The sequence below is a fragment of the Procambarus clarkii genome, chromosome 59 (genome assembly GCF_040958095.1).
Source record: "Procambarus clarkii isolate CNS0578487 chromosome 59, FALCON_Pclarkii_2.0, whole genome shotgun sequence".
Classification (NCBI taxonomy): domain Eukaryota; kingdom Metazoa; phylum Arthropoda; class Malacostraca; order Decapoda; family Cambaridae; genus Procambarus; species Procambarus clarkii.
In genome coordinates, this window is record NC_091208.1 from 20,088,816 (window position 1) to 20,109,890 (window position 21,075).

The window sequence follows — 21,075 nt, forward strand, 5'->3', positions numbered from 1 at the left end:
GGCTTTGAATTGTATAGCATACAGGTGGCCTGCCATTTGTGTAGCGGTTATGTTCCTGTAAAATAGATCAAAATCAAATGTATGAATTAAACTTAACCTTCAAAATGCATCTACTGTATTATTAAAACTGTCTCCTCTCAAGTGTGTAAATTTGTTTACAAAATAATTTGGGAGTTTGAGCTACTCTCGAGTGAGTCATTGGCAGAGTCGTTTGGCTGTTTCAGTGTTTCATTTTCTTTTGACTCTTGCAGTTGTTTGTATTCTTTGCTTACTTTTTTGTAATCTTTTTCACTGTGTGGATGATGGTAAAACATTGCTGCTCTCTGTGCCTCAGTGAAGAGGGGCCAGATTCTAGCTCTGGTCCCCAGTAGGCCATACAGGACTCTAATGACTGATGTGCCTTAGTAGGGGGAAAGCAATCTCGGTAAGATTAATTCATCAAGCTACCAAAATACACCTCCAGAAAGATTGATAACAGGAATGGAGGTGTAGCACTGTTTCTCCCCTTTCCCATTGTTAATGACAGGAAGCCTGTTAGGCTTATCGTGTTCCCTCCTAGGCCAATTACTGACCTTTCCCAGGATGCAACCCACAACGGTTGACTAACTCCTGGATACCTGTTAGCTACTGGGGTGCATCCCTCCATTCATCACATGGAGGGAAATGTGTCCAAATGTCTTTGTCCAATGCAGGAATTGAATTCTGATTCAGTTGTTGGCGAATGTTAATGACTCTATATCTAGTATAGCAGCTAGGTCATCTTGCTCTATCCTGCAAGGTGGTTTATAAGACTTTATGCCTTATCTTGTAGTCGTTCAGGGATTGTGATCATGACTTGACTCCTTCCCTTATTTTTCTACACATGTTACGAATAGAAAATGAGCTCTTGAGCTAGAATAAAATTACCTCTTTCAATTGGTAATAAGCATTTAACAAGCCAACAGTAAGCATATTATTAGTATATTTTGATTGACGGTCTGATGAGTTGCCACAAAAATCTGTACTTTTTTGTAATGGATTCAGTAGCCTTGAACAAATACTACTGAAATATTAGATTATGGCTCAACCCTGGCACTTCACAAAATTGATCGAACTTCTGTTGTTTACAGGTGAATATGATTCTAGTAAGGTCAAAACATCAATACCAGTCAAGAAACCTTCACCTTTAAAGAGACACCGGAACACTAGTACATGCAACGCTCACGACATTAGTCCATTAGAAGAAGAAGAGTCAGACAATGGCTGTGACAAGCGAGAGCACAGCCAGAAAGGTCGTGTTGTATGTTCAGAACGAGGAACGTTTGTTCAACGAGGCAGTAACAGAGATGAACAAAAGGGTGAAAGTGTAAGAGAAATGAGTGAATATGAAGATCAGTATAATAATAATGAACCCAGTAATCAAGATGGTGAGTACAAACGTCAAGATGATAATGATAATAATTATCAATCTAACAAACAAGATAATTACGAAAAACCTAATAAAGAGCCAAATTTCGTAGGTGGTGGTAATGATGAAGCGAGCAATACAAATGAGCAAAATAAGGAGTTCTGTGATACAGAAACTAGTAATGAGGATAGTGCTAATACAAACAGAAGAAATGAAGAAGCAAATAATGAAGATGGTGATTATACAGAACCTAGCAATAAAGATGATTATGATGCACTACAAAATAAAGACTGTCATTATGAAGACCCTAGTAATAAAGATACCTATGAAGACCCTAGTAATAAAGATACCTATGAAGACCCTAGTAATGAAGTTGAAGACAATGAAGAGCCCAATAATAAAGATGGCAACAAAGAAGAGCCCAGTAATAAAGATGGTGATTGTGAAGAACCCGGTATTGAAGACGGTGAAGAACCCAGTAATAAAGATGGCAATTGTGAAGAACCCAGTAACGAAGATGGTGAAGAACCCAGTAATGAAGATGGTGAAGAACCCAGTAATGAAGACTGTGAAGAACCCAGTAATGAAGACGGTGAAGAACCCAGTAATGAAGATGGTGAAGAACCCAGTAATGAAGATGGTGAAGAACCCAGTATTGAAGATGGTGAAGAACCCAGTAATGAAGATGGTGAAGAACCCAGTAATGAAGATGGTGAAGAACCCGGTAATGAAGATGGTGAAGAACTCAGTAATGAAGATGGTGATTGTGAAGAACCCAGTAATGAAGATGGTGATTGTGAAGAACCCAGTAATGAAGGTGGCAATTGTGAAGAACCCAGTAATGAAGATGGTGATTATGAAGAACCCAGTAATGAAGATGGTGAAGAACCCAGTAATGAAGATGGTGAAGAACCCGGTAATGAAGATGGTGAAGAACTCAGTAATGAAGATGGTGATTGTGAAGAACCCAGTAATGAAGATGGTGATTATGAAGAACCCAGTAATGAAGATGGTGAAGAACCCAGTAATGAAGATGGTGAAGAACCCGGTAATGAAGATGGTGAAGAACTCAGTAATGAAGATGGTGATTGTGAAGAACCCAGTAATGAAGATGGTGAAGAACCCAGTAATGAGGATGGTGAAGAACCCAGTAATGAAGATGGTGAAGAACCCAGTAATGAAGATGGTGAAGAACCCAGTAATGAAGATGGTGAAGAACCCGGTAATGAAGACGGTGAAGAACCCAGTAATGAAGATGGTGAAGAACCCAGTAATGAAGATGGTGAAGAACCCAGTAATGAAGATGGTGAAGAACCCGGTAATGAAGATGGTGAAGAACTCAGTAATGAAGATGGTGATTGTGAAGAACCCAGTAATGAAGATGGTGAAGAACCCAGTAATGAAGACGGTGAAGAACCCAGTAATGAAGATGGTGAAGAACCCGGTAATGAAGATGGTGAAGAACTCAGTAATGAAGATGGTGATTGTGAAGAACCCAGTAATGAAGATGGTGAAGAACCCAGTAATGAGGATGGTGAAGAACCCAGTAATGAAGATGGTGAAGAACCCAGTAATGAGGATGGTGAAGAACCCAGTAATGAAGATGGTGAAGAACCCAGTAATGAAGATGGTGAAGAATTCAGTAATGAAGATGGTGATTGTGAAGAACCCAGTAATGAAGATGGTGAAGAACCCAGTAATGATGATGGTGAAGAACCCAGTAATGAAGATGGTGAAGAATTCAGTAATGAAGATGGTGAAGAATTCAGTAATGAAGATGGTGATTGTGAAGAACTCTGTAATGAAGATGGTGAAAAACCCAGTAATGAAGATGGTGATTGTGAAGAACTCTGTAATGAAGATGGTGAAGAACCCAGTAATGAAGATGGTGATTGTGAAGAACCCAGTAATGAAGATGGTGATTGTGAAGAACCCTGTAATGAAGATGGTGAAGAACCCAGTAATGAAAATGGTGATTGTGAGGAACTCTGTAATGAAGACGGTGAAGAACCCAGTAATGAAGATGGTGAAGAACCCAGTAATGAAGATGGTGAAGAACCCAGTAATAAAGATGGTGATTGTGAAGAACCCTGTAATGAAGATGGTGAAAAATCCAGTAATGAAGATGGTGATTATGAAGAACCCTGTAATATTGATGGTGATTGTGAAGAATCTAGTAATGAAGATGGTGATTGTGAAGAATCTAGTAATGAAGATGGTGATTGTGAAGAACTCAGAAATATAGATTATGATTACAAAGAACCCAGTAATGAAGATGGTGATAACAAAGAACCCAGTAATGAAGATGGTGATTGTGAAGAACCCAGTAATGAAGATGGTGATTGTGAAGAACCCAGTAATGAAGATGGTGATTGTGAAGAACCCAGTAATGAAGATTGTGATTATGAAAAACCTAGAAATAAAGATGATTATGAAGATTCCAGTAATGAAATTGATGATAAAGAATTTATTAATGACGCTGTTGATATTATAGAACCCATTATTGAAGCTAGTTATAGTGCAGAATCAAATAATAAAAATAGTGATAATGAATGCAGTAATAAACATAATGATGATTATAATGAACAAAGTGACAATGAATATGAAGAACATGTAAATAATAGTTTTGAGCATAAGGAAAAAGATAATAATAGTTGGGAATATAAAAAGCAGGGCGATAAGAATAGTGTCGAGTATGAGGATCGGTGCAAATATATAGATAACAAACACAGTGGCTGTGAGTGTGAACGTGAAAGATATTTTGGTAAAGATAGAGAATATGAAGTAAACTGCAGCAATGTATACAAAGGGAAAGGGGATGACAGAGGTGTCGTAGAACGCGGCAAAATCAACTTCGAAAGACGAAGAGATGTCGGAAAACAGGATGATAGAGATGGGGACTGTGAAGAATGTGGCGATTGTGTCATTAAGAGAGGAAAAGAAGCTAGTAACATATGGAACTTAAAAAGAATAAGTGATAATGAGGAATCGGGTGATAGCGAAGATGGTGATAAAAAGCCAGATTGTAAGTGTGATATGTCTTTCTATGATGCTGATGGTGAAGATGAAAACTTTGGTGATAGTGAAGATGAATGGTATAATGTAAAAGGCCACAAAACCATTAGACATAAGCGCAACGATTTTGATATCCCCGAGGCATGTTGTCATAAGCAATGCAATCTTCAGTGTGACTTTGAAGAAAGCAAACATAAAGGATATACTGTTCAAAGAAACCTCTATAAAATAGACTTACAAGATAATGACATTGCTACTGAATCAAAGATAAAAAAAACGCGGCATAATTTTAAAGAAATAGTGCGCGAGAATAGACATGAAAAGTGTGTTTGCTTGGAAGCCTGTAACAAATTCTTTAAATCTGGAGGACATATGAGGAATGAAGGTTTGAGCAGCACAACTCAACATCAAGAGTACATTGATATTGTACCAGAAAGTCAACCTGATCAGCCTGATGTACTGTACAGTAGTTATTTACGGACACTTGGCATTCCTGCGGGTGTATCACCGAGGGATAGCTCGTGTTTACCGGCATCACCAAAAGTTACACAAACTTTATGTGGCTGTATGACGCCTGCATTTATGTATCATACCAACTCGCCAATAAATGAGAATCAGAACGACACAGAATCACCCAGGTACCTTGTTAAAAAATGCTCAGAAAGTGATAGATCATTTACCTCTACTTCCAGTTTCTTTGACGAGGAAGCCAGCAAAGAATTAAGTATGAGGAGTTATGAACTTTGTCAGGAACCAGGAGTGTCCTGGAAAACAAACACGGAAGAGATGGATAGTACTTCCTCAACAAGTTCAGAACTAGGTGAACTAAGTCAGGAAATTCCCCTAAGATATGATCATCTCGGAATTAATTGTTGAGTACAGCCGTACATGTACAGTATATTAAATTTGACCGATAATGACTCATTAAAATTAATCACAATTAGGTAATCTTTTTAATTACTTATTTTTGTATTAGGTGGTGCTTATACTAGGACAAATGTTATTGTTCACTCTAAACTGTTAATATGAACAGTTTGGCTTTGTAATGGATTATTATATAGAGGATTTTATGTATTAAAGTTTTATTTATGCATTTTTTTTTTAATTTTTGTGACATTAAAACACTTAGTATTTGATCAAAGATGGCCAGTAACTCTGATAGGAGCTTGAATACATCACATAGGTAATTTGACTAAATATAATCAAGTTTAGTTAATTAATATTTGAAAATAGTTTGCATTCATTTACTTTAATACTCCATTAAGGTTTAATATTTGGCTTAAATATCTAGCTATTTTACTTGGCTTAGACCAGCTGTTACCTACTAAATCATTAATTATAATATTTTAAATGGTATTCTTGAAAATGAGAGCATTGCAAATACTGTGTTGATATCAAATAGCTTCTTTTTAGTTCTTTTTATATATATTTTATGCTAGTTAAACTAAAAGGAGAAAATGTTGCATTTTCAATTAAGAAATGAAATTTATTTAAGATGCATATATATATATATATATATATATATATATATATATATATATATATATATATATATATATATATATATATATATATATATTTATTTATTTATTTATTTTGGTAGCAGTCTTTCCTGTAGACATATATTATTAAATATGACCGAAAAAGTAATATTAATAATTCTAACACGAATTTTCTCTATCTTTCTTACGTTTCTTTTCACTGTTGATGGTAATTCAAAGATCAATTCTCCAAAATTAATAGTAATTAAATAAAAATAAAAATGAATTTTGGAGAATTGATCTTTGAATTACCATCAACAGTGAAAAGAAACGTAAGAAAGATAGAGGAAATTTGTGTTAGAATTATTAATCTTACTTTTTCGGTCATATTTAATAATATATATATATATATATATATATATATATATATATATATATATATATATATATATATATATATATATATATATATATATATATATATATTATATATTTATTTATTTATTTTGAAAGTAATATTCAGAATCAAGAGTGTGACTTCTCATTTGGCCAAATTGTGGAGCCTTGTTTGCTACATCAATAATACCTTCACCCCAGACTGTTATCTTTTCTCATGACCGATTATCCTTGCATCTACATCAGTAATTAACATATAACTCTTAATTAGATATATTCAGGAATAGATGTCTCATGCTATAAGAAAAATATTCTTGTTTTAGTTCATTATGTTCACTCAGTAATAATCAAAGGTCATATTTATTTCTAGTCATTCTTTTTCTAAGAGACACCAGAACAGTGTCCTGTATTGTGGTGTGAAATAAAATCTTTTTTGTATTTTTAATGTAGATACAGCATTATTGTAGACATTTCATAACAAATTACAGTTATAATCTGTAGTGAAATGTAATCACTGGTCATACAATTACTGTACCAGAAATGATTAATGTTAGACATATTCTATTTACTGTGTCATATGCTAAAGGAACCTACGTATGTTAATTATCATGCTTTGTAAACTATATTTGGTTTTATTTTTTTTCAAAGTACTAGTATACAACATTATTTTATGACATCCTATTTGTATTCTCTATGACTGTATATCATAATTGACATACTCACATGTTGAATGACAGGAAAATAAATTATTTTTATATTAAGTGTAAAGTATACATTTATTCTTGATGCAGTCATCAGAGAAAATATGTAAATTATAGCATGCTTCGATAATCCCAGCATTTACGGGTGCTGGAAAAGATAGGCATTGGGATGGTAGTGTAGACATGTAGTTGTAAGGGGCAGGCACAGAATCATTTATGAATGAAATGAAAAGCTGAATATTTGGTTGTCATGTTTACCTCTTGAAATAATAATAAGATTTGAATAACTAGATGGAGGTAAGTAATCTCATTGCAACTAAACCAGTAGTGTTGGCAGATGAATAGATGCGTGGACAATCCATGAGCAGAATACAGCTGCTGTGGCTAATCAATGGAAATATATAGATGAGATTTGAGTGACCAGCCAGATAATGTAACCTGCCTTTTTAAATGGAGGGCCTCCTTAACCCTGCACCATGTTTGTTGATACCGGGATGTCAGCCAATAGCATAGAGGACCGAAAAGCACAAGACCTAATTAGATAAGAATATATATGGAAGCCTCTCCACTACAGAGGATTTCTTGGGCCAGTCTAAACCCCTTAGTCTCAGAATAGTGGAAAATGCTAAAATCATTCCTTGCCAACGTCGAAATTTTCCCTCCAGAAATGGACCTTTTCTACGACCCCAACCTGATCCCCGTATTTTTTTATAGTTTTTCACAAATGGCAAGAGTACCATGCAGTGCAATAGTTTCAACAGGATAAGTCCCTCTACTTTAAGCCACTGAGGTGATTTTAGTATAAAGGGTTTGGACTGGTCTGTGCAAAAGTGTCATCTGAGGATAGACTTGCTGGCCTCAACACAGCACGAATAAAGTACTGGTCGACACAGGCACTTCAGCCACCATGGTGTAATAGAAGTTTTTGTAGAGTATTGGTATAGAAAAGACCCCACCCAAAACACTCCGGCTTTATATTGGGGGCATCACTTGCCTTGACGATCAGCTACAGGTACATCTGGCTGACACACATCCCTTTGTTTTCGGAACAGTGTTGTTGGAGAAATATCAATGTACACTGGACCTCCTCTTCCTATTCATATTTTTAATGTTAATGATAACACCTAATTGTTTGACCAGACCACACACTAGAAGGTGAAGGGACGACGACGTTTCTGTCCATCCTGGATCATTCTCAAGTCGATTGTAATGAGGGAGGTGATACAGACAATAAATAAGCAAGAGAGAGGTGAGGAGCAAGGCAAAAGGTATGAACAGTAAGGTGTAGTAGAGGGGATAGTAGATAAGATATAATTAGATAAGATAGATAATTAGATAAACACCTAATTGTCGTTATTGATCAGCCTTACGGGCCTAACCCACCTTGTATATGAAATGTACAGTATTTTATTTTTATTTCTTTGTTTCATTACTATCACGTCTATACCTGTACCTACCTGTAAAAAATATAAAAATGTGTATGTTTACAAGGCTCCCACAGCTCATGTCTAGGGGGTACATAATAATAATAATAATAAATAATAAACAATTAGTAAGAATAATAAATAGTAATAATGATAATACAGTACTGCACTAATATTAATAATAATAATAATTAATAATAATAAGCTATTAATGATAATAATAATTAATAGTAATATTAGGGCCACTAACACACTAGTGGCCTTGACGAGGACAGGAAGCCAATGGCTTGTCAAAAGTCCTCCCATTTGCCCTGATAATTTTTTCAGCTGTATTTAAAAATTTAAGTTAATTTTCTAATTTTCAAAATTTTTGAATAATTTTGTTGTATTTGTGCCTAGCTTTGGACACGTATGTCAGCTTATTTCTCTTTTGGCATTGTAGTTTACTTCTTTGCACTTTTATACAATTTTCTCTAAATTAGTCAAAGTTTTGTCCAAAACTCTGCATAATTGTGGCTTCATTTGCATGTGTAACCTTTGTACCTACAATTGTCCTTATTCTTATGTTCTTTGTACACACATTCCTTTGAAAAAAAATTATTATTACAGTGGAACCTAGAGTGACGAGTGACTCCAGTTACGAGCATTTCGAGTAACAAGCGAGTCACTCGCAGAAAATTTGTCTCGATTAACGAGCAAAGCACATGGTGCTTCCTAGCGTTCCCACTGGTTCTCGGACACCTCCGACAACAGAGTTGTTGTTGTTTCGCAAGACGAGCATTTCACATGACGAGCTCAGTGCCGGAACGGATTAAATTCGTTAATTGAGGCGCCACTGTATTATTATTATTATTATTAAGTAATGGTAATGTCTTCACAGACATAATAACATAGGATAAAGCCCCACACTTGTGTATTTGTTAAATTTATGTAAATAAATTACACCAAGTCTTTCACACTCGCCTGAGTGCTTTCTCAAGGTTTGAGTACAGTATGTGGTTAGGACGAGACACATCTCGATGACTAATCGTTGAGATGTACGCTATGACTGATTAGTTGTCGAGATGTACTCAATGACTGATTAGTTGTTGAGTCGATTAGTTAGATTAGACATCGAGACATAAGTCTCGTCCTGACCACACACTCAGACCTTGACAAAGCACTCAGGAGAGTGTGAAAGACTTGGTGTAATTTCTCTCCATAAATTTCACAAATATACAAGTGTGGGTTTTTATCCTATTATTATAAGGTAGGTAAAGACCCCCTTATTAAACCCAAAACCAATTCTAACCAACACTTGAACCTGATTTGAGCCACATACCTTAAAAAACCTATCTTGAACTTTCTGTATGACCTCTGAGTGTGTTACCACTGCACCACCAGAGACTGCTGTTGTTTTCACTCACATGAGTTACATATTGTGTCAGCCTCTCGGAATTTACTGATAAAACAGAAAACTAGATACATTTCCAGTGATGGTTTCATTACTTGCAGGTCAGTGTTCAATTCCCGATGGTCCACGTGGTTAGGCACCATTCCTTCCCTCCGTCGTATCCCAACTCCTTGTCCTCCTATCCATTCCAAGTGCTATGTAGTCATACTGACTGAGCACTTTCTCCTGATAACCTCACTTCTTACTAAATAAGGGAAAGCACAAAATCAACTTAAGTTACATGAAAATGTATAGCCCAGTAGTATACGTTATCAACTACATCTGTTCACCTGGCAGTAAATAGGTACCCGAGAGTTAAAACAATTGCTATGGGATGCATCTTGGGGAAGGTCAGTAGTTGGCCCAGAGAGGACCTCCATAAGGTTAAGTATAGACTCCCTGCTCCCAACAAGAAACAAAACCAATACAGCATTTGGGCCCCAAACAAACAAAATAATGTACTGTACTGTACTTTAATTTACATCACTCGGATGAATTGAAGCACTGAATAATGGACGATTTATTTCTGCTCTAGTATTCCCATCCTGAATGATATCTAGCAATGTACCAGAACCTATAATTAATGTACCGCTTGAAGATCAATCAGAATGTATCGCTACGATCTTAGAAATTAATAAAACCAGTTGAAATTGTTAAAAGATTTAAGATTAGCATAAGAATGGAAATAATACCACCCACTGTCTTGACAAGAAAATGTCAAAAACATTCTATAATATCATGCGATCTTTGCAAGAAATATTTGGGGTAGAAAGGAAATAAATTTAAAATCTCAAATTTATTATCAAAAAATGATAATGGTAAGGTACATTCCAGAAATAATTTACTACTTTGTTAAACAAATAGACTAATCTAACAAAGGCACCTTATCACCTTGTTTATGGAGATGTTTACGAGTACTTGATTCAGTTTTGAGGTTTGGGTCAGAAAGCAAAGCAGTTCGGTGTAAAATATAAATTACAGCAGAAAGTCCACCAATATTAATTGTTCGCGATGTAGAACTCTTCCAGAGAGAATGAACTCTCTTGATATTCTGAAAGGAGATGCAGAAAATTGATTATTAAAAGCAAAAGAATATGCAGCAAGGCAGAATTTTACAGTACTAGAAATAAGAAAGGTAAGAAAACAATGATTTATATTAATTTAGAAATAATTTAACATGGTTTAACTATTTATCTGCATACTTCCATATTTCACATTATACAGTACCTGCAATAGCTGTACATCATCATAATACACATACTAGTCTATATCTATTTAGTTTGAATGGTTGAGTCTTTAACAGAGGAAGAGTGCCACTTACCATCATCATACTATTACGGTCATGAGTGAGCAGCACTGCACGACCAGTTTCTGTCCTCGTTACTCTGGCCATTTCCAGAAGTGTACGGTAATATAAAACACGATTATCTCCTCTGCTGCCAATGCGTTTGCCAAATGGCAAGTCAGATACTATAACATCAGCACATTGGTTTTTAAAAGGAAGCCTGGTTGAATCCCACTGAGCCACATCTATTGGCATGGACTTTTGTTTCTTCAGTAGATATTCTATATTTTCGCGGCTGCGTTTCACAGCCTGTGCATAATTGTCTCCTCCAATGTGAAATGCTTTGGGGTATGTGAGTGAGCCCTGTCAAAACACAGACTCCATTATAATGAAGCAAAAAGTATCACAATATACAGAATGTGTGAGAAAAATCTACATTTGAAAAATATTTAAGATGAAATAATGTGAACAAGTACAGTACTTGAAAAAATCAGCACTGAGTTTATGAAAAGTGCATTTCTGAGCAGATCATTCTGATTCAACACATGACGCAGGAAAATCAACTATGAAAATGAGGAGGCCTGGACAAAGTACTGAGAAAAACCAAGGATGAACTAAGGGAAACCAGACAAGTACAGTTCATTAGGGTAAGGAGAAAAGCAGAGAGCCAGCTTGAGAATGACAATGGTAAAATAATAAGAACAGTTAGTGCTATGACAGTCATTAAATGACATAATCCCCCATAAATTATCATTATCGGGCTAGTAAGAGCATAAAGTTACCCTGCAGAAAGCAACAAGGTCTGTGATAAATGTAACAAATTATTCTATTAAGCCTTCAAGATTAAACAGGATATTTGAAAGTAATTTTTTTTTAGTTTAAAATACTGAATAAACTGAGAAATGTCGCTAAAAAATTACTATAAATTTGTAAACATGTCACAAACCATCATGCATAACTTCAATAAGCAAGAATTTGTATATATATATATTTTTTTTTAAGTGGAATCCAATATATATTCTTACTTCCATAGGAATAGTTGCTCCTCCACACATCGGGTCTATCACCACGTCCCCAGGCTGTGGTGCTCCTAATCGTATCATATTGTAACAGATAGTTGAGCGTAGATTAGTTCGGCCAAAACTAGTAATATTACGTCTAAACAGAGGTTCTCTGGTAAGGCAAATTGCAGTATACACAAACTCTGAAATAAAGGAATAATTAACCCATTATATAAACAGTGATGACTCATATAATACAGGTTTGGTAGACGATAAAAAATACAAGATCTGATTGGTAATCAAAATGCAATTTATAGAGAATATGATGCACTAATATTTGTCCAAAAAAATTTTCATCTTAAAGTCTTATGTTTTCATTAAAAATACAAAATATACAAGATTTGTTCTACAAATATGGGGTTAACAATTATACATTTTGACAGTACAGTATGTCACACTATTATTATAACTATGGAACTCACAGTAGCCAATATCCTGTATTTTGGCCAAGACTAAAGTTAATGCGCAACATTGTACTAGAAATGATGTATTACACCATTATGTATATAGAAAAACTCGTGACAAACTCAAAATATATTTATATTAAGTTAAATTACTGGCTTTAACATTATAAACAAAAATATACAAGAATCAAACTTATAAACAATGTTTAGTTCGTTTCCCACAATCTCCAGAATAACTTGAAATCTAACAAGATAACTGTTTGCTGGACAATACTTTTCTCTCTAAATTGAAAATTTCTACAAAAAACTGTAATAAATGTAAAACTGTACAAAATTAAAGTTAATAGTTGCTTCAAAGTAATGTGACCCGCTAAGTAAAACAAAGCAACAATGGACACACACATTGGTTGGCTAACATGCTCATGAAACATACGTAGACCCTTATCTTGAGGTTATCTTGAGATGATTTTGGGGCTTTTTAGTGTCCCTGCGGCCCGGTCCTCGACCAGGCCTCCACCCCCAGGAAGCAGCCCGTGACAGCTGACTAACACCCAGGTACCTATTTTACTGCTAGGTAACAGGACTCCTTTACTCTGGACAATATCTTGAGAAGAAACAAAATATCTATAACGTAATATTCAGTCCTTAGCAGAAGCAATCAGGCAATGCAACACGAGGCACAACACTGAGGAGAATGGCTGGTAAGACCGAGAGTTTGAGAAAGTGTTGTTGGCGGTCCATAGAATTCCCCAAATCCTGCTAGCATTACGTAAGTAATGAACAAATATGGTATATTTTAATTATATTAAATTGTTTATTCAGGAAAAGTATATATATAGTTGATTTACAAATTTACTCGCTATAATGTTGATGCTGAATGTAGAACCTGATTAAAACTATTTTTACTCTGAAATAATTTAATTTCATAACAAAGTTAGAAGTAAATATGTAGCAGGTGACGCCATAGGAAGTCAACAATTTGGGTAATTCTATGGACCCATTGTTTTCCTTTCCAAAAGTTGTTTGGATTGTTCACTTATCACATTATTTTCTCATATATCAGTTGTTTGTTTAGGGATATTTTTAACTTTCTAAGCAATTCACTTCAGTTGTGGATTGATCTTTAATCCCCATGTGCTCCCACTTGCCTCTTTGAGGGTTCTAAACTCAGGTCTTGGCTCCAGGTAGGCCAAGAAAGTCTCAGATAATTACCCAAGTGTAATTACAGGATGAGAGCTCAGCTCGTAGTGTCCCGTCTTCCCAGTACAGTACTCTTTGTCACATGACACTTTGAAACTACTGCTGGTTTTGGCATCCATTGAATTCTCACTCAGCTTGTGCCACCTTTCTACAACTTTGTTTACAAAAGTGCACTTTCTAATATTTTTTTAGCAACTTTGTTTCCATAGTTTTAATGTATGACCTCTTGTAGATGAGGGATGTTTGGCAGTGGCCCTGTGGTACCAGTGCCATTGGCTCTTGGAAGATATGAGCACAGAAAGGATGGCAAATTGTAAAATATAATAATCTCACTTGTCAAATGCAACATCTTGATGTATTAATAAATGAATCCTTTAAGGGGTTAATGCAAGGAAAGTGGGACAGATAGACGGCAATTTCAGACCATGATTTGAAACCCAACAGGACGACTCGAGCAATCGAGTATTGTTTAAATTTACCAAGGAGTCAAAAATTTACTGTATTCAATCATTCAACCACTGAAATCATTCAAGAAATGCGACATAAGTAATGTCATAAGTGATGCTGAATACGATACGCTCTTTGAAGACCCTGACAATCCTGCATGCTGTAGTGATGATTATGATAAGTGCTGATGGCACTATACATAAAGATATCTCCAGTTGTGAAGATGACTGAAAATTATAACCTGAAATGCTATACAAAACTTTTGTATTCGGTATTATTATGTTTTCTGTACAGTTTTCCTGTTTGTTATTCCTTTACCCTTTTGGTTCTTAAAAAGGCTAACTTGTTCTACCTAATATACAATCAAATATAAAACAATGCTTACCATATTTGATCTTGACCAATTTCACTATTTTTCCTATATATTTCCCTGAATTTCAAGGGGATGTCCATTGGGACAGGGTTACCAAATACTGTACAGTATTTTGTTTTACCTTCATAATCATTCAAAAACAAAATCATCATACCTGTATCAATGTAAAGTAGAATCTCAAGCTCAAAATTGGAAAGATCCACTGGCCAGCCAAAGATCTCATTAACAGCACCACCAAACTGCCGAGCAGCCTCTGAGCTCCCAAAGTTGTGTTTCAAGCCGGTTCTTGAAAGATAAATGATATCTATTTAGCAACACTTTTATGACGTCTTTCAGTAATTATTGAAGTGTCTGTAAGATTCACAGGTGGAGGGCAGGTGATGAACACATTGAGGTGTAGTTGGTTAGCATATTCAGAGGATGTAGGAATCCCTAGGAAGGATCATGAGAGGTGACAGGGTCTCTAGGAAGGATAATGAGAGGTGATAGAATCCCCAGGAAGGATCATGAAAAGAAAAAACGTTATCATGGATGTGACAATACAATTACATTGTAACATACTTATTACTGCATGATCTTTTCAACGAGTTATTATCAAATGGAGAGAAATAATTAATATATGAAACAAGTTGGATATTGTTGACAGACAAACATATAAACTGAAGCACAGATGAACGGCTAGAAAGACATAAGGATAGTTTATATATGTGGGAATGATGATAGGTTACTGGGGAAATTCATATACAGGAGTGAAATACACAGGGGTTGTGCGATTTGTAGAAAATCATCATCGTAGCACAAGAGCACGCACAGTACAGAGGATTGCTACAGGCTAGAATAGTACATGTTTATAAGAATAGTACATGTTTATAAGAATAGTACATGTTTATATAAAGCTTCTTGAAGGCTTTACTCTCACGGTTATATTCATATGTAGATGCTAATTGTTGTATTAGTTTAATGTGTGTTTATCTGCGTACAATACAATATTCCCAATATCCAGCATGGTGGACAATGGAATCTACTACAGGCATGTCAATTTATAGCTTTGTACACTCCTCCATATGGACATATATTTTTTCACTCAATGTAGCCCTTCCCAATACTGTACATTCAATGCCTTCCAAGTTTTCAATAAATGTTCCTCTTTAAAGACAAAAATAAACAGATGGAATTACCTGCTACAAGATATTCTAAACTTTGGACCTGAAGTTCGAACTTCTTGTTTGTCAGAGGAATCTTCACTTTCTGTGACCATTTCTGTGGATTCAAGTAGAACACCAAATATAATATACGTGGATGAATGGTCGTCTTTTTTGTTACGCGTCCCATTTATGTGTCACATTTATATTCTACAAAAATCTAACCTGAACTCATTGAGGTTGAATCCTGGTACAATGGATAAATGATTAAACAACATTATAGGATTACATCTTGGTTGACATTACTGTATATGATAATACTGTAGTATAATGAAGATATAGCTGTGCCATACTGTTGGTCAATAAGCTGAACTTGTAACTATAAATATTAATACCAGTATTCTTATATTAATTTGTATTTCTTGACCACGTCCATATAACAGCAGTACTACTACAATGGTAGTGAAACATCTCTATATTTACATTTTTCAAATAGTCAACATTACCCTGTTCTCATTGAACTCTTGTGTTTTATTAAGTAGCCTACTTCAACCCCAGTTAACATTTACAAGCTCTCTATACTACATAAAATACTTCATAACATCTAAACAAGAAGATACATAATTATCATATTTAGTGTGTTAATAGATCATTCTTTTGGGACAATATTATAGAAGGAATAAGTAATGATGCAATGGGGCGGACAGATTTGAATGATTTCATTTCTGCCTGCAGGAAGAGTTTTTCCGGTGTCTCCAAAAGTATTCACTTATTGCAGCTTCACACGATATATGACAATGAATTCTGCTTTACAACTCAATTGATGCATTATTCTATTATGAGCTATTTATTTTACCAAACCCTATCAGGTAGGGTTTGGTAACTACTATGCTCAACAGGTGGCTCAGATAACAGCCTGCGCCACCTTTAGTAAATATATTTAGAATCCTAATTCCTCCAAAAGAAACCTCCTTTACATGCCAATGTTGCCATCTTCGATAGATTGTATGTAGTAACTATGCTAGACATTCATCCATTCACAGTTGACATCACAAAAATACTTAGATTAAGATTGCCAGTCTTTAGCCATCTGTGACAACCCCCCCCCTCCCCCTATTCCCCATGCAACCAAATTTTTTTGTTAATAATTTAACCAATATACCTGTAACTGAGGAATCAATGTCATTTGTTACTTCTGTTGTAGACTCTTGCTTTGATTTTAAATGTTGTGGCAAAATATTTTCTGGGAGGTTATCAATAATTTCTGAAGTTAATTTCATCCGTTTCAGATCAATATCTGGACGGGGTTTACAATATTCATCCTTCAGGGCCCTGATCTCTTGAATGGGGTCCTCAGAGTAATTAAAAACATTTTTCCACACATGCATGCCTTTCTTCCAGTCAGGTTCCTCAGCAAATTTAAAAAGTCTCTCCAAACACTGCTCCTGAAAAATTTGGATACTGCCTTTACCCACTATCAAAAAGATGTATCGGTGATGTGCATGTTAAACATTACAATATTATAAATATATCACCAATCAAGATTGCTTAATTTACAATACAATGGGGGAAGCAGTTGTACAGCTGGTAGAATATAGCCTAACACCCATCAGATGCTACGCATTCATTCTAACGGAAGCTCACAGATTTACTCAGGCATTAATGATGTACAGAAAATGGAAGGGAAGGGAAGGAAGGAAATTAAGAGAAAGCACTAAGCCAGTGTGACTATATAACACATGGAAGGGATCTGAGCATAGGATAAGAACCGAGACAGGGAACCGAGTGAAGAAGCGATGGCTAACCACTTGGGCCATCACGGACAAAAAATTAAATTTCTGAATAATTCCAAGAGATATTGTGGTAATAACTGCCTAATCCATGTTCTAGCAGCAATTACCATTGAATTTGAGATTGAAGGAAGGAACTATGAGGAGAAAATGGAAAATGCCAAGCCATTACAACTATATAGCACTTGGAAGGGGTCAGGATAAAGATGAAGGATGAGACAGGGGTGAGGAAAGGTACCCAATCACCACTTAGACGGTCGGGGATTGAACGACGACCTGCATGAAGCGAGACTGTCGCACTACCGTCCAGTCCAAGTGGTTGGAGGAATTTGAGACTGAGTGATCTATCTTTTCTCATATTATAGTTACGCTCAATGTCACAATGTTTTGTTTTTTATATTATTTTACAACTATGAAAATGGTCTCTAATTAATTAGCCTACAGTACTTTTACGATGTATATTACTTACCCTATTTTCTGGGAAGGAAAAGTTACTGACCATCTGTAGTATAACATTGACATTATCAATGGACCTGAGCTTAAACACCTGTAAATGGAAAAATGAGAAACTATAAAAAAAGAGAGCAAATTTTGTTTCTTAAAATGATGAACTGATTTTGTGTAAGATATGCTACATGGTAAATATAATACTACATGTGATGAGAGCACACCTAAACCAGACTATGCTAGCCTTGCATTATTATATTAAACAACTTGTATAAGCCTAGCAGTAAATAGGTACCAGAGAGTTACAGCTACAGGCTGCTTCCTGGGGATGGATGGATGGATGGATGGATATGTATATATATATGTATATGTATATATATATGTATATGTATATATATATGTATATGTATATATATATGTATATGTATATATATATATGTATATGTGTGTATGTGTGTGTGTGTGTGACAATTAGGATTAAGGACTTCCCAGAATCACTATGCATGCTAGTAGCTGGACAAGAATGTAAGAACTCTTGTATACAGTATATAAATAAATAAATAAAAATCTTGTCTGTACTATACCTTTATAAAGGAGCAAATCAGCACTTCAATCCTTTACAAAAGGTATGGGATACACTTTCCTTCATTATACTGTATATATTTGTTATTTACTCTAACAGTTTTAAAACACCATCAAACTCAGTTAACTTACTTCAGCCACTTGTGTGATGTCTATGTCAATAAACACTCTGCCTCTCGCTATGACGCAATTAACTCCCAATTTCTCCTTGCATTCTTCTGCAGCAACCTATTCCGAGAAAAACAAAAGTCATATAAAACAGGTGTGAATACTGCAGTTAACTGCAAAGCTTTTCTTGCCAAGAAGTTCACTAAAATATAAGGTGCACAAACAAAATTGTTGAAATAATAAAATTGCTCTTTATTCTAGTATCTTTACTGTATTTACAAATAATATACAATGACCATTTTGCCCAATGTTGCTAATGCTGGCCATTACAGTTTTTATTTTATATTTTTTAGCAGAGTTCTCCAGTCATTAAAAATATTCAGAGTATTCATGAGCATTGAGCCACATTCTCTCTTCTTCAGTGTGTACTTTATAACTAGCTTTGCTTACTTTTAGAGTACAGTAATTTATTTACATAAAGATATACCATATGTGATCCACTGTATCTAAATGTGCCAATAGTCTTCAAGTGATGTTTATGCTATCCTCATAGTACTGTAGTACTGTACCATATTACTCTGAATATTTTGGTAAAAGTTTACTGTATTTTTTTTACCTAATGGTAGGTATAATTTGCATAAAAACCTATCCTATTCTAACCCTATATAACCTACCCTATCCTATCCTGTCCTATCCTATTCTAACCCTATATAACCTATCCTATCCTGTTCTATCTTAATCCAACCCTACCCAACCTACCTAAACTCAACTCGACCTAATCTAACCAAACCCAACCAAGCAAGTAATAAGTCAACTACGGGCTCACCATAGCCCGTGCTACTTGGAACTTTTTGTTCCAGGTAGCGAATCTTAAATAACAACAGCAAGTAATTATCAAAAGAAGGCACCAAGCCAGGGAGACTACCGTATGTAGCAAAACCCCAACCAAGCCTAACTCAAAAGACCCAATGTAATGCACACAAGGGACAACTGCCTCAAGTTCAAGAAGCCACAATGCACGACAAAAAATAGGAGATGCTTTCTCACCCATATGGTTATAAACCCATGGAATCTCCTACCTGCTGATGCTGTAAATACTAAGGCAAAACTGTTTAAAATTCCACATGAAAAAATCCTCAAACCCAGAATTCCTGAATGTGAATCGAGAACGAACTGAAGTGTACTACTAAGACCCTAAGACATCTTCCTGTTCCTTATAATGAAAAACCAAAACCTAGCCTGGCCTCAGGCCGGGCTCACGGAGTAAAAGAACTCCCGAAACCCTCTCCAGATATGCTCCAGTTAACTCATAACATACGTTACGAATATGTGAAGTGCAGGATACTGTATTATAACGTGGTTGCACAGATTTTATATATATATACAAAATTTACATCTTTTACAATGATAATTAATAAGCAAACCCAGTGGGAAAAATTAATGCATCAGTATAGTATCCAGAAAGGTCCCTGGATTGGATGGGATGAGTCTGGGTGGGATGGAATGGGTTCAGATGGGATGGGATGCAATAATAATAATACTTTATTCATAAAAAAACATGCATACAAAGAACACAAGAGAGAGAGAGAGAGAGAGAGAGGTATATTTGAAGGTACATGGGTTGCACATTAAATGAAGCCACTAATAAACAAGACATTTTGGACAAAAGTTAGAATAATTTAGGTTAGAATCATAAACATACTAAATAATTATTTATTATTAGAATTATCATTAAAATAATTTGCCCCATAAATAATGGGACAAACAATACTGAATAGGATGGGATGGGATAGGATAGCTCAGGATGAAATGGGTTAGGCTGGGTTTGAATATATATGTAAGGACTGGACTGTGCTAGGATTTACGGGCTATTCATGCCCGTGCCACCTTTTGGGTGGCTTAATCTTCATCAATGTGTGCTAGCATGGGTTAGGTGTAATTGAGCAGTTAAGGGGTCAATTATGGCGGGAATGGGCGAGCCGTATTGGGAGGGTAAGCGACCCCAACAGGAGCACCCTGAGGGCAGCCAGGACCAGCTGTGTGTCGCCACACTCTCCCTCTCTCCTCTCCTCTCTCTCACCTCTCACCAGCACCAGCCATGCTCTCACATCACAGGTAAACTTGCCTCCTCAAGTCCCGTCACGACTGTTAACTCGAGTGTACAAATGTGTGCGTGCTGGGGCAGTAATCCCGCCAGGCTCCCCGGGTCGACACCTGTTATACCGGGAGCCATGTTGGTTATACTCACTCGTGGGAACCTGCTGGCTTAAATATATTCTCTTACAGGTATACTCTCGCGGGTGTATACTGGTTTACCATTATTGGGGGGGACTGGAAACAGAGGGCACCCATCCAGTTACTGGTCAGCCCCAACGGTGCTTGACTTTATATAATGCTATA

The 21,075-nt window shown here is 35.8% G+C and overlaps 2 protein-coding genes across 3 annotated transcripts in view; one reads left to right on the forward strand and one right to left on the reverse strand.

The window, feature by feature from the left end:
* Positions 1-5,278, forward strand: part of LOC123768141 (uncharacterized) — a 32,051-nt gene extending 26,773 nt beyond the window's left edge. Inside the window, exon 13 of the mRNA XM_045758487.2 lies at positions 1,110-5,278. Coding sequence (XP_045614443.2) covers positions 1,110-5,278 — 4,169 coding nt within the window. The remainder of the gene's footprint in view (positions 1-1,109) is intronic.
* A 5,339-nt stretch (positions 5,279-10,617) lies between these two features.
* On the reverse strand, positions 10,618-20,927 carry LOC123768142 (tRNA (guanine(6)-N2)-methyltransferase THUMP3). 2 transcript variants are annotated; one of them, XM_045758488.2, is made up of 9 exons: positions 20,801-20,927; positions 18,700-18,795; positions 18,008-18,085; positions 16,911-17,193; positions 15,785-15,866; positions 14,761-14,891; positions 12,147-12,325; positions 11,158-11,484; positions 10,618-10,887 (listed from the first exon to the last, which is right to left on the reverse strand). In XM_045758488.2, the coding sequence occupies exons 1-9, from the start codon at positions 20,906-20,908 to the stop codon at positions 10,702-10,704; spliced, it is 1,470 nt and encodes a 489-aa protein (XP_045614444.2). In that variant the 5' UTR covers positions 20,909-20,927; the 3' UTR covers positions 10,618-10,701. The 2 variants fall into 2 exon arrangements, with proteins under 2 accessions (XP_045614444.2, XP_045614445.2); XM_045758489.2 differs by having other exon boundaries at positions 20,756-20,917.
* Positions 20,928-21,075: the final 148 nt, after the last annotated feature.